The sequence below is a fragment of the Canis aureus genome, chromosome 29 (genome assembly GCF_053574225.1).
Source record: "Canis aureus isolate CA01 chromosome 29, VMU_Caureus_v.1.0, whole genome shotgun sequence".
NCBI classification, from domain to species: domain Eukaryota; kingdom Metazoa; phylum Chordata; class Mammalia; order Carnivora; family Canidae; genus Canis; species Canis aureus.
In genome coordinates this window covers 30,181,595-30,195,859 of record NC_135639.1, presented here as the reverse complement: position 1 = coordinate 30,195,859, position 14,265 = coordinate 30,181,595, and the positions used below count along the sequence as shown (strand labels likewise).

General features: G+C 48.8%; 1 protein-coding gene across 5 annotated transcripts in view; it reads right to left on the bottom strand.

The window, feature by feature from the left end:
- The window catches only part of CRTAC1 (cartilage acidic protein 1), a 155,946-nt gene that overhangs the window by 70,812 nt on the left and 70,869 nt on the right, over positions 1 to 14,265 (bottom strand). For all 5 annotated transcript variants that reach the window (XM_077878076.1, XM_077878077.1, XM_077878080.1 and 2 more), the window contains exon 3: positions 4,294 to 4,490. In XM_077878076.1, the coding sequence (XP_077734202.1) occupies positions 4,294 to 4,490 (197 nt within the window). The remainder of the gene's footprint in view (positions 1 to 4,293; positions 4,491 to 14,265) is intronic.

Here is a 14,265-nt window from a genome sequence, read left to right as displayed (position 1 = left end):
GAAGCAGGCCCCATGCAGGGAGCCTGATGTGGGACTCGATCCTGGGACTCCAGGATCACACCCTGGGCTGAAGGCAGGTGCTAAACTGTTGAGCAACCCAGGGATCCCCTATTTTCCAATTCTTAATCCTTGATCCAGGCCCCCCTGGTCCTCTCTTCTGGGTAATATCTTGTTTACATGATGGTCCTTTTCTGTTTCTGTTGCTAGAGTCTCTCTCCCCCATGGGCCAGGAGGGGGGCCTGGCCCCTCTGCCCAGGACACTTCTAAAGGCTCTGGCTTTCTTCACGCTGCTGGATTCTAACAGCTACTGCTTGGAGAGCACTTACTAAGTCCTAGATACCATTGTAAGTGCTTTTCATTCGGAGTCTCAGTTGTTCATTCAAATATATGTGTTAAATGTTTATTAAGTGAGATTAAGTGGTCTTGGAGATACAGCAACAAACAAGACCAAGTTTTTATCCCTATGGAGCTGAGTAGAAGAGCAGAATAGATGAACACACTTTAACATAACATAACATAACATAACATAACATAACATAACATAACATAACATACTTTCAGAGAGCACTGAGTGCTATGGAGAGAAATGAAGCAAAGTAAGGCCAGAGAGAGATAGGGGTATGGTTTTAAGGTTTTCAGGCAAGACCCCATCTGAGGATGAGCCTGAATGAAGGGAAGGAGTAAGCCCTGAAAACAGTGGTGGGAAAAGCATTTCAGGCAGAGGTAACAGCAAGTATGAAGGCCTCAGGTGGGAACACGGTGAGCAAGAGGAAGTGAGTAGGCAATGAGGTCAGAAAAGCAACCAGGCTCACATCAAGAAGGAATGTTGTAGGCCCTGGTAGAGCCACTCGAGGGAGTCGGGCTTATGAAGTTGATGTGATTTTTCACATTCTACAAGGAATACCCAGTGAGTAAGGTGCAGATCTCAGGGTTGTACAAACTAATTCCTACTGCCAGGATGCAGGGTCTCAACCCCCTTCCAGAGATTCTAATGTTGCTATCCCAAAGGCTGGCTGAGGAAGAGGATGGGGCCATCCTTGCACAGGTCTCTCCAATGCTCCAGCATAGGCTGAAGGAGCCCCCAGGCACATGCCACAAGCAGTGCGGGCTGGCAGGGCTCCTGGAGGGGATCTCAGGTTCCCCATGGTAGGCAGCATGGCAATGGCTAAGCGTTGTGCCAGCTGGACCCAAGGAAGTGCTGACATTGCACAAATGTCCCAGCTCTACACCATGCCCACTGTCGATGAATCAATTGAATCACTGGACTGAAAAATTAACTCAAACCCACAGACATCCCTCAAACCCACAGAAGGTCACCAGGAGGTGCATGCCTGGAACTGAGGCTTCTGGGCCCTGTTGCCCTTCCCCAGCACTGGGGGCCCAGGTCTAGCCTCTCCTAGATGAACATTTGTGCCCTGAAACCCAAGAAGCCCAGGACCTTTTCGGGGGTGGGGGGCGGAGTTGGTGGAGAGCTCCACATTGCCTGCTTCCCCTTGTTTTCGCTTGGCTGGCAAAACTTCTCTCTGGCCTAATGGCTCATGCCTTGTCTGTTCTTCCTGGATTTATTTACCAAGTTTTTGATGGTGCTCTCAGGATGTTCAAAGTCTACCTGGGTTGGAGGCACCAGTATAGGGACTTTGCTCTCACGGAGCTTAGAGTCCAGGAGAATTAGGTGCCTTGAGAAATCTCAGGCTGCATTGAGGATACAGTATAAATTTCAGGAGGGCAGGATTTTTGTCTGCTTCATTCATGGGGCATCCTCAGAGCCTAGAATAGTGCCTGGCACACAGTAGTTGCTCAGTAAATATCTGTCCAGTGAATGAATACATCTGTGAACAACAGGAGCTTTGGGTAGGTTAGGCCAGGCCGAGCAGGGAATCAACATGATTGCTGGCGGGTGGGTAGCTTTGACAGCACATGGGGAATCACTTGGAAAGCTTTATAATCTGGGTAACTGGGTTCTACCCCCAGAGGTCTGGATTGGCCTGGATTGGGGTACACCATGGGAAGTGGGAGGGATAAAAGCTCCCCAGGAAATTCTAATGTGTAGCTCTCGCTGAGCACTCTGCTCTAGGATTCCCAGCAGAAGGCTCCGAGGACATGGGAGGGGCTACAGCCTCAGAACCACCTGACCAGCTCCTCCCAGGTGCTCTGTGCTTGGTGAATAGGGAGGAGAATCTGTCCCCTTCCTCTGGCATCCTGCCTGCTGGGCCTATGTGAGACATCACCCACCTTCCACAGTTCTTCCCATTTCTGCTTCCCTGCCCCACTGCATCTTCCTGGGGACTCACCTCTTCCATGGCTGTCCCTTGCTGCTGCTCCCCTCCTGACCTTCAACTTAAAGGGTTGATCAGCCCATCAATTAATTGTGTCCTAATCCAATCTTGGCTTAGTTGGAGAGAGGGTAGTAAATCCAGCTGGGTAATCATGCCCTGATATTTGTGTAGGGATAATTACTATCTCTCAGGCCTCACTTGGTGGCAAGATGAGATGAAAACCCATAAAACACCACTCCGGGCTGTGGCTCATTGTTTCTTGGCTGCACAAGGCTGGCTGCCAGCCAGTCAGCCCCGCCTGCCCCTGCCCCTGGCACAGGCCCCAACCCCTTCCCCTCCCATTCATGCCACTGGCAGGGCTTAACATCAGGGGCAGTCTAGGGGCTAGATCCTGGCCTGGCCTCAAAAACCAGTAGGGGAACTTTATGGGCCCAGAGAAAGCCAGTGTGTGTGTGCTGGGGCTGGGGAAGAGGCAGGGAAGGCGATCCCCACAGCTAGGCAATCCCCTACCTTTGGGAGACTGGAAGGGTCTGGGATGATGAATACACAGGTCTGAACCACAGGGCATTGTCTAGACCAACCCAAGAGGACGCTGCCATCTGGAAGAGTCCAGTGCATGTCCCACCTGGCCTCAGAGACGTGAGGCTCTGCATGTTTCAGGAAGACACCATGGCCTGGGACTTCCCTGCAGATGTTATGGCTCCATGGGAGTGGACTTCATTCTAGTGGGCTGAGCTCGGGCTTGAGAGAATATGAGAGTCAGGGTTTGGCAACCACCTTGATCTTTAGCCCAAGAACACAGCTGCCAACTTGTGCAGCACTGAGGACTTGCTATGAGCCAGGCTCTTCACGAGGCCCTGAGGACACTGGATTGAGTAAGGCCATGGAAACTCTCTCTCTTTCTTTTAAAGATTTTATTTGTTCATTTGAGAGAGAGAAAGAAAGCATGAGCAGGGGGAAGGGCAGAGGGAGAAGCAGGCTCCCTGCTGAGCAGAAAGCCTGACACAGGTGCTCTGTCCCAGGACCCTGAGATCATGACCTGAGCTGCAGTCAGATGCTTAACTGACTGAGCCACCAAGGCGCCCTGGCCATGGGGTATCATTATTAAAGGATGGATGTAGAATCAGACCCCTGGGTGTGAGTCCTGGGACTTAAAAGGTATGTGACCTTATGCCAGTCATGTGACCTCTGTCCCTCAATTTTCTCAACTCTAAAGGGGGATGCCGAAGACCAACCTGAGTGAGCTGCTGTGAGGCTTACATGAGATAATTAACGTAAAGTGCTTAGACCCAAGCCTGGCACACAGTCAGTGCTACTCAAGTTAGCTGTTATCAGTATCCTTACTGTTCTTTAGTCTTCTGGACATCAATGTTCCTCAGCCATTCGTTGGTAGGTGGTCCCTGGGTCAGCAACAGCATTATAGTGTGAAAGCAATGCAGGATCCTGGGCTGCACCCAGACCCATTGAGTCAGAATGTGCATTTACACAAGACCCCCAGGTAAGTCGGCTGAGACACTCTAGGCTGAGAAAGGCTCTGTGAACTGAAGGTCTGTCTGCTTCCAAGTTGTTTCCCCAGCATCTAGCATCTCTAGTCTGGTTTGGAGTAGCTCAGCAGGAATTTGTAGAGTGAATAAATGAGCTCAGCTAAAAGCTGTGGGGGGCCCTTGAAGGATTTCAGAGCATTCTGAAAGGTCCTCTAGAAGCAGCATGGAGGGTGATTCCAGGGGACCATCTGTCCAGTGAGAAGTGCTGAGTGGCTGAGCCATGGCAGGAGCAGTGGAGGGGGGCGGGCGTGGAAGCGGGGGCGGGTGCTGCTCAGAGTGGGAGGTGAACACGGCAGAAAGTCTGAGGGAGATGAGGGGCGCTCCTGGACGGGTAGTGATGGGGTCTCTGCTAGGCCAGAGCAAGCTCCTGGAGGCAGCAGGGGCCTATGCCTGGGGGGGAGCCCCTCCCCCGAGCTGGTGCTGGGAGGAAAAGAGTGGGAAGCAGGAAGAGGCCCAAGGCCCCAACCCCTTACCTGAGAAGGCATTATTGGTGTTGAGGAAGTAGATCTCCTCACGGCCATCCCCATCAATGTCGCAGGCTGTGACCCCAATAGCATTCCCCTGCCGGTCCCGCAGCGCATAGTAGGGGGAGCTGCGCTCATCCACTGCAATGTTCACCAGTCGCTTTTGAGTCCGGTCATACTTCAGCACCAGGTTGGGGCCGTTGTACCTGCAGGAGGAAGGGGTGGGGGTGTTGAGGAGGAGCAGCTGAGTTCACCTGGTGTCCTCCTGCCCAACAATGGGGCTTAGAATCCTCCGGGGCAGGTCTACAGTGGGGCAGTTCAGCCCTGAGGCATCCCGGGGAAACCCTCGCCTCAGGGGTCCCTGGGTGTTTGGTGGGTATCCCTGATTCAGATACAGACTCACTCAAAATAAGAGTCAACTGGGCCCACCTGGGACGCAATATAAGAAGCAGTGGCACAGGGGGAGCCAGCGACAAGCCCCTTACCACAGGCTTCCCTGAAGAGAATGACCACTCCCCTACATCTACCTTGGCCATTTCAATGTCAAAGCACTTTCATGTTTATGATCTCACTAATTTAAATCTAATAAACAAGTGAGGTGGCTTGGGAAGCTGTATTATTAACCCATTTTGCAGATGAGACAACTGATGAGCTTCATCGGGGAAACGGAGACTGAGTGCCCTTCCCCATGGTAACACAACTAGTCAAATGTCAGGTGCTAGGACTTGGACCCAGGCTCTTTCTGTGCAAATGAGTCCCAGAGGAGCAGAGGCTTTGTTGCTGAGGTGTGGAATGAGTCTCTCCTGACAAGAGTCCCAGCATTTAAACAGTAGCATGAGATGAGCATCTCAGATGGGTAAAGATTATGAACACATCTAAAGCCAGAGGGTGGACCTGCTGGAGCTCTTTTTCTTTTAAAAGATTTTATTTATTTATTTGGGTGATGGGAGAGAGAGGGAGGGAGAGAGAGAGGGGGAGAGGGGGAGAGAGAGAGAGAGAGAGAGAACATGCCAGAGTGCACAAGGGGGAGGAGGGGCAGCAGCAGAGGGAGAAGTAGACACCCTGCCGAGCAGGGGGCCCTCATAGGGCTCGATTCTAGGACTCTGGGATTATGACCTGAGCCGTAGGCAGCCACTTAACCAAGAATGAGCCATCAGGTGCCCTGCAGCTCTTTTTCTAAGGAACTCAATATGAAAGATTAAAATGCTCATCTGTCCTCATCTCATCTCATTCTCCTGCAGCCACACAGCCTTCAGGCTATACCGAAGGCCCAGGCATGTTCTTGCCTCAGGGACTTTGCACTTGCTGTTGCCCCTGCCCATGATGCACTTCCTCCAGAGAGCCACAGGACTGTTTCCCTCTGTCACCAAGTTCAGGACCTGCCTCTATTGTTGCTTCTCAGTAAAGTCTTCCTGGCCACAGGCCTGAAACCTGCAAGCACTGCCCCCCACCTCACCCCCGCTCCTTATCCTTCGTTCCTGCTCTTCCCCCAAAGCTTTTACCAGCAGCAGATAATTCCCTTGTCTTTTTGTTTAGCTCTCCCTTCTATGATTGATCCCACTAGAATATCAGCTCCACGAGGGCAGAACTTTTTGTCTGTTTCGTTCCCCAGGCCCTACCACAGAGCCTGGCACGAAATACGTGCTCAGTAAAAACTTGTTGAATGATCAAATGAATGGAATCTCAGAGTCTAGGTTGGAGTCATAAAGGCTTAAGTGTCCCACAGTCAGTTTCTTCCCACTGCCTTTCCATCTGGAGAAAGTACCATGTCCAAGGTCACCCTCAGACAGTGTGGTCATGAATGTCTGAAGGCCTCCTCCTGCCTCTAGAGAACACCAGCTTGCCAGGCTCTCCAAAAGAACCCGGCCAATGTCCATCCATTAGTCCTGGCCTCCTGCCTTTGTTTTAACCTAAGTGTGTACATCCCGCGTGACGTTCAGCTGAAGGCCTCCGGCTGTCCTGGCTGAGAACACTTTGGGGGTGGGGATGGGGTGGGCGGAAAGACCTCTCCAAGGTCTTTGAGAGAAATCACTTCTTGCTTTCCTGAAACTGGTCCAACTTGGCCCTCTCCTTCATCACCGAGATGCAGAGCCAGTGAAGTTTGGGGAGTGCTGAGCAACTGGCCAGGCGCCTTCTGGCACCCACAGTGTGTGAAAGCACAGAGCTCAGTGGGCGCTGAGTCAGCACCCGGTGATGGAAGGTCGTGCCTCAGATGCCTTGATGAACAGTGTCTGAGGGCCGTGAGTTGAGGGCATGGCATGACCCATGGGACATGTCTGGGCAGGAGAGACAGAACACTCGGGTTTCAGCACCATCAGCAGCTGGCTCCAGCCCCCAGGGACAGAAAATACCTTGGGTGCTACCCACGAGTCCTCCAAGCCTCCAGGTCTTCTGGTTGCTACCATCTCTGCTGCTCCTCACAAGACACCATGGCCCTAGAGTGCTGGGTTTGTTAACGGTACTATCAGAAGAATGGTCTCACTTGAGCCCCACAGAAAGAGGGTTGATGAAGCATTTTTCTAGAAAAGGAAACTGAGGGTCAGGGAGGCGGTGAGCTGTCCAAGGTTACATAGCTGGTACGTGGCAGGGCTGGGCTTCTGTCTCTAGGCTCTAAATCCTGTGTTCCTTCCACCCACCATATCTACACTCCTGGTCCTCTGATTTCTTTTTCTGGTGGCGGCCCCCAAAGTAGTGACCATGAGAAATGCCCAAAAACTGCATGTCAAAGGGGAGATAATAGGCTACTTTGCTACAGTACTTTACAAAGCATGTTCTCATCCTTGATTTCATTTACTTCTTGCAGGTCTTGACTTTTCCCCAGATTAGTTTTGTAACCCTAGGTTGGTTCCCCTCTGGGTTTCTCTTCTGCAAAGTGAGAGACAGACTAACTCAGAGGGTCACAAAATGTGTTGACAAATGTGGCCATGGGGCGGCAGGGGCATGGCTCTGCACATAGTGGAAGCCAGTCCTCTTGCCCTGAATCTGGGGTGGCAGCTGTGCACACAAGGTTCCTACTCCCATGGTGGTGGCCCTAGATCCTCTTTTCTTTGAAGAACTTGGAGGCGCTAGTTCCAGGGCACTGCCTAGGGGGTACTGGGGTGGGATTGCCAGGCTGGCTCAAATTCCTCCATCTGCTACAGAGTGAGCACATGCCATAGAGTCCTGCCTAAACCTAACTGGTGGCCTGGGATGAATCCCAATACTCTGGCCCCTTCTCTCCTGCTGCCACCCCTATGGGACTATAGATGCAAAGCCAAACCAACAGCTCCTGGGTAGGCTTCTTGACAAGCCATGACACAAGGCCAGAGGTAAATGCACAGAGTTGCCACTCCTCCCTCCACCCAGGCTGCCCTCTACTGGGTCTGCTGGACTGACATTTGAACCTCTTACAATCCTCTCCTAAGATAATCAGGCGTGTCCCCTCCCTCTTCTCCATGGAGCAGATGCTCCTGTTGGGTTCCTCACCATCCCCCGCCCTCGAATAGGCTCTGCCTTTTCCAGCTTCTATGACTGCTCAGCTGCAGACACCCCCTTCCACAGGGGATGGTCTCCCTACCCTCCTGCCCTCCCATGAAGTCTGCCCCCACTGACCACCTCTTGGCTGAATGTGATCTCTTCTCTGGATAAGCAATGTTCTGTGCCTCACTTATTCCTATGAGGGCAGAGTTGTTTGTGTTCCAACATCACTTCCCTTCATTAAAACATATGCTTCTTGAGCCCGGGAAGCATGTGGATACATCTCTGCACTTGCTGAGCCTAGAGCAATGGTTGGCATAGAGAAGGTGCTCAACGAGTATCTGTCCAAGGCAGAAATAAGTGAGTGAATAGATGGATAAATATAAATAATCACATGCAGCGTGAATAGGGTCGTCGCCACAGGCCAAGTACCTTTCTGAGCACTGTACACTCACTGTCTCATTGTATCCTCATGACAGACCAGGATTTTGCAAACGTGGAGACTGAGGTCCAGAGGTTGGCCACAGTCACTAACCCACCCACAGTCCCTCTGGGTGGCAGTCCCCATGTTGATAAGCTTGGGGGTGCTGGACATGAGGGATGTGAAATTTCACGTTTCCTCTCTCTGACACTTGCCAGAGATTGCTGGTTTCTTCCAGAAATTCAAGAGGCTTTGAGGCTGAGTTAAATGGGATCAGGGAGTGGGACAGTGTCCCATGCTGTTGAAAAGTAGCTGTGACTTCATAATATCAAAGCTGGGCCAGTAGGCAGAAGTGATTGGCTGGGTGGCAACTGGAAAATCTGCCTGAGAGACCTTGGCAGGGCACAATCTATACTTTGTTCATGCTGTCCAAGTCTGGTGCCAGTCCCCTGGGACACTACTGCTGTGGACAGGGAGGGGCCTTGGGGGTGGGCCCAGGAGCACAGCATGGGCACAGGGGCCTGGCCCCCATCCTTTCTGGCTGTGACCTTGAGCTTGTCACCGAGTGCCTCACCTCTAACTCAGGGCTGCTACATACCTCATAGCATGGCTGTAAAGCTGAGACAGTGTGTGTGATAACACTTGGTAAACTGTGAAGAGTTACGCAATTATAAGTTCTCATCATTATGAAAAGTAACACAAAAGCCAAGACCTAATCTCTCACTCTCCAGTGACCATTTTGAGAGTTTCTAAACACACTAGTTATTTCTTATCCCAAACATCCCACTCTTGATCTCTCATCCTCTAAGAGTATGTTTCTCTACTTAAGCCCTCCTTTCATAACCAAACTTGAAGATTTGTCTTGGTATGCTGTCTCCCCTCTCTCACCATCCATATACCCCGCCCTGATCCACATTCCCCCCAACTCCAGCAAAGCTACACTGGTTACTGTCATGGGGGGGTGGGGCTTTCAGGTGGCCACATCAAGGGACAGGCTTTCTATCCTCCTCTCTCTTGGCCTCCAGCTGCATCTACCACACTGGCCAGCTCTCTGAGCATCCACTACACCGTTTCCTCTTAAAGCACTCTGCTCTTTTGGATTTGAGAATACATCCTGCCCTGGTTCCCTTCTCTCTGGTTATTTCTTTTTGCTCTTTGTAGATCCTTCCTCCTCACCCTGCCCTCTTGATGGGGTCTCCAGGCCTACTGCTGGGCCCCCTTCTCTCTCTTCCCATTCCACTGGGGGATAATATCCATTCCCAACTCCCAAAATTTCTATCCCTACCCCAAATCCCCAGTCTGAGTAGACTCGTATATCTGACTGCTTACCTGACATCTCCCCTTGCATGCCCCACACTCACCTCTGATAGAATGTGTCCAAAATGGAACTATGCTTGCTCCACCCTCCTCCTCCCTGCAATGGGCACCCAAGTACTAAAGCCCAAAACCTGGCACCAACATTGGTTCTCCCTCCCCCTTGTTGTCACATCTCATTCACTGGCCAAACCTGTCATTTCTACTTCTTAAAATATTTTAAATGCTTTTCCTTCTTTCCTCCCCCACTGTCACCATCTCTGGAGAGTCTACGTTTACTGCTTTCTCGCCGGCCCCCAAAATCTAACCTCCCCACACTGTAGCCAGAGTCATCTTTTAAACACATAAACTAGATCAGCCACTCTCCTGCCTAAAACCCTTAGGTGGCATTCCTGCATGTCAGAATGACCCCTTAACATGCCTGGTCTGGGAGCCTGTCTTGGTCTGTTGCTACCTCTCTGACCTCCTCCAACCACACTGGCCTCCTCTCAGTTCTCAGCATTCCAGCAGGTGCTGTCCCAGCCCCGTGCCCTTTCACAGGGCTGCTCCCTCTGATGAGGACACTCTCCCTCCACTTCCCTCTTGCTTTGTCCTGGGCTGGCCCTTACTCATCCTCTATGTCCTGCCTCAAAAGGCATCTCAGAGAGATCATCCACTGGTCGGTATTCCAATCACTACATCCACTGTCCCACTCTTGATTGGGTACCTATTTATTGCCCACTTCTTCCAGTAAACCATAAGCTCCATGAGGGCAGGGACTGTGCTTTGTTCACATCTGTCTTCCCATCACTGAGTACATAGTGCTCAATAAATACTTGCACAGGGAACAAATGAGAAGGAGCCTGTAGAAGGTGCAGGATCATTGTGGGGTAGCTGAGCAAAAAAAATCAACTTTGACCCTCCACTTTCATTAGTTTTCAAAAGATAGGTGCAAACATAGTCATGGCAAAGAGGAGGCTGAGGGCTGGTGCCCTGGGTAAGAATCAGAGAGAACAATGAAATGTTATAGATAGATACAGAGGATCTACTTTTTTTTTTCTGTTGAGAATCATTGACCCATGTGAAAAAAAGGCCACTTAGGCAGTTAAATAAAGGGAAGCCAGATAAAAGGACATAATAATTATTGGGTACCTACTGAATATTAGATATGGTACTAAGTAACTTATATACAATATCTTATTGTATGTAAATGGATATTTAAACATTTTGAACAATATGATATATAAAATATGCTTAATTTTTAAAATATCTATTTAAAAAATTAAGAATAGGAAACTTTTTTTCACTCAAGGAGGAAAATAATGAAAAATATATAGCTATTCAACATTCTCGTCAGGGGAGAGAGGCAGGGCGAAAAGAAGAGACAGGTGTGCATATACATAAACAAATAGAGACACAAAGAATGAACAGCAATGAAAATTGAGGGACGATGAACCCCTGAGTACAGAGAGAAAACCACACACATAAATACAGATAAAGAGAATGGCCCAGATAGAAACAGACACACATGGAAAGGGGGATATGGATATCTATGGAGACAAATAGACTCTTGGAAGGACACAAAGTCAGAACTCTGAGATATCATGATAGGAGAAACAACCCATCTTGTGGCTATCTTGGGCATTTCCTCTGAGGAGTTTTAAAGATCTGTGGCATTTTCACAACTATGAGCTTAAGGGGGTATTTATTCTTGTTCACTTCAATATCTTTATTTTATAGATTTAAAAAGTGACCTTCAGAGAAAAGTGACTTTCTGAAAGTCAAACAGCTAATGATTAGACAAAATAAACTGAAAGACATACTTGTTCCTTAGTCTAATGCAGGATCAGCAAAACTATGGCTTTTGGGCCAAATATGGCATGCTACTTGTTTTTGTAAATAAAATTTTATTGAGACACAGACATGTTCATTCATTTATGTATTATCTGTGAGAGCTTTTCCTACACAACAGAACTGTATGGTTCCAAAGTTGATAATATTTACCATTTGGCTTCTTGCAAAAGAAGATCTCCAACCCTTGGTTTAAAGGATTGTCAGCCTCGGAGTGCCTGGGTGGTACAATTGGTGAAATATCTGACTCTTGGTTTTGGCTCAGGTTGTGATCTCAGGGTCATGATCTCAGGGTTGTGAGACTGGTGGGCTCTATGCTCAGTGCAGAGTCTGCTTGGGATTCTCTCTCCCTCTGTCCTCCACCCTCCCTGCACTCTCATGGTCTCTCTCTCTAAAATAAATAAATACATAAATATTTAATAAAGGATTGTCAGCCTCATATTATAGATATATTACAGGTTCGAAGTGATCACTATCATAACAGAACACAAAATTAAAATAAGCTCTAGTAAAAATTAATTTCGAGTCTGTGCTTGGGAATATACAGTTTTCTGAAATAGGTACTTCAGGGTGAGTATAGGTGGAATGTAAGGAAGATGTTAGGTCTTAGGATGGAGACTGTGAGGTAAAATAATGTGTAGGGAAAAAGGAGACTGAGAAGAGTTGCCTAGGATGAGAACAGGGTCCCATGTATGGGGGTTTTTCTAAGGCTAAGAAATAAAAAAAAGCATGTGTCCTTTCAGTGAGTAAAGAGGTTAAATTGAGAGTGCTGGATGGTCTCCAAAGATGGCTGCCATCATTTTCTTTCTTCTCCGTATGCACATGTTATTCCACTCATCAAGAGGTGGAACCCCTTTTGCCTCCCCTTGAATCTGGGCTGGCTTTGTGACTTGCCTCAACTGCAGAATATGGGAGAATGGAAGTGATGTTGAAACAGTTCAGGGCCCAGACACTAAGGGGCCTGCCAGCTTCCCCTTTGTCTCTGGGAGAATCTGGTCACCATGTAAGAAATTTGGTTACCTTGAGACAACCACACTCTGAGAAAGCCCAGTCTAGCCCCATAGAGAGACCATGTGGAAGATCACCTAGGCACCAGATATGTGAATGAGGACCTCATGGGCTGTCCAGCCCAGCCTACAGTTGAATACAGCCAAGTGAGTGACACCAGCTGATGTCCTGTGGAGCAGAAGAATGATCCAGCTGAGCCCTTCCCAAATTCCTGACCCACAGAATTGTGAGAAATAATAAATTGTTTTTCAGCTACTAAATTTTTGGAAAAGGAAGCAGATAATGATGGTCTATCATTTCAGACCTAAGGGGAAAGGAACTTATCCCTGGAAAGTAGGGGAGAGTATTATAAATCAGTGGGATCTCTAGTTCAGTCATTTCAGTTCACAGCAGACAGGTCTCCCCAAGGAAGGCCTGGAGCCATTGGGGTGATACTTGGATCTCAGAATAGCTAATGGTATGTGCAGAGGCTGAGGGTGGAAGGGTACTAAAAATACAAGGATTCTACCCCTGTTTTTCTACCCCTCCCTCTCATTCTTCTTTCCTTTCTAAGCCAAATCTGTTTCCTATTTTGAATGTACAACCTTGACATAGGTCATTTCTTTGGAAACATGTGTAATGCTCTATTTTTCCTTTTTACATATTTAATTGTTTGAAAGCCGTTGAGGTTAAATAGGACCAGAAAACATACGGGAAGGCATTTAAACAGGATATTCACAGATTGTATCCTAGAAGAGCATATATCCAGAGGCCAGATATTAGTTTAAAGAAATGGAGACTTTGGTAGTGGGAGGGTTGCAGGCATGATGTGAAATCTGGGGCTGGGGATTTTATAGGGGAGTAAGTTTGGTACATCTGGAAGGGGCATCCCAGAAAACAAACAAATAAATTTGATCCTGAATTAGGAGCTAATCAGGGTGGAGAAGACCCCATAAATAAGTGCAAAGAAGTAGATAACTTTGTAGAGATGGAAGACAAGAACCTTTTGTCCTAAGAGGTGGATAGTTTTTCAAGAAAGTGATGTTTGGCACCAAAGCAGAGACTACCATTTCCAGCTCTTTTCCCCACTATACCTAGGACAATGCCAGGAAAAGATAGGTACTCAGTCATTTCTGTTGATGATGATGACGATGACGATGACGATGGTGTTGATGATGATGATGATGATAGTGAAGACCATGCCTCTCCTCCTCAATGCATGTTTACTTCAAGAAAAGAGGAAGACAGGGAGGCAGGAATCCCATGAACAATTAAAGGAGGGATTCAGGTGACAGATGGACGCTGTGTTAATCAGGATTCTTTGGTTGCAAGTGGCACCTGAACTGAAGAATTTTTTGGCTCAGATGTCCAAACTGCCAAAACAGAAAGGCTACAGCCAGGTCTCAGGGTGATTGGAACCAGGGTTCTGACCAGAATGCTGTCTAGGTTTCATTTCTCCTCTCCTCTTCCTCCTTCCTCTGTCTGTTGGCCTCCTTCTCTCACACCATCCTCCTCCACAAGGCTGTGGAGGCTGTGGCAACACTCTCAGCCTCGCCCTTCAGTTTAGGTACAGACAGCAGATGCTTTCTTCCCTCAGCTCCGGTATGAGACGTCCCAGGGCAGGGCTCTGATTAGCCCAGGTTGAATCATGCGCCCATCTTCAGGAGTGGGGAGCCTGTGGTTGCCAGCCTTCAACTGGTACCAGAGCTAGCAAGAGCAGCATCTTAGGAGTTACATATTTTCGGGGAAAGAAGTACCAGGAAGGATGAGGGATGTGTCTCCAGACAGACAGTCACTCATCTGGGTCTGTACATTCCAGAGACAGACTTGCTAGGGCCTACTGATGGAAAGCAATGATTCCCTGGCACCACTGAGTCCCCGCATCCTCTAGATACATCTCAAGGTCTCCCCACTCCCCTCCAGAAGCCCCAGAAAGAGGTAAACACAGAAAGTGGAGCGACTGTCTGACTCAC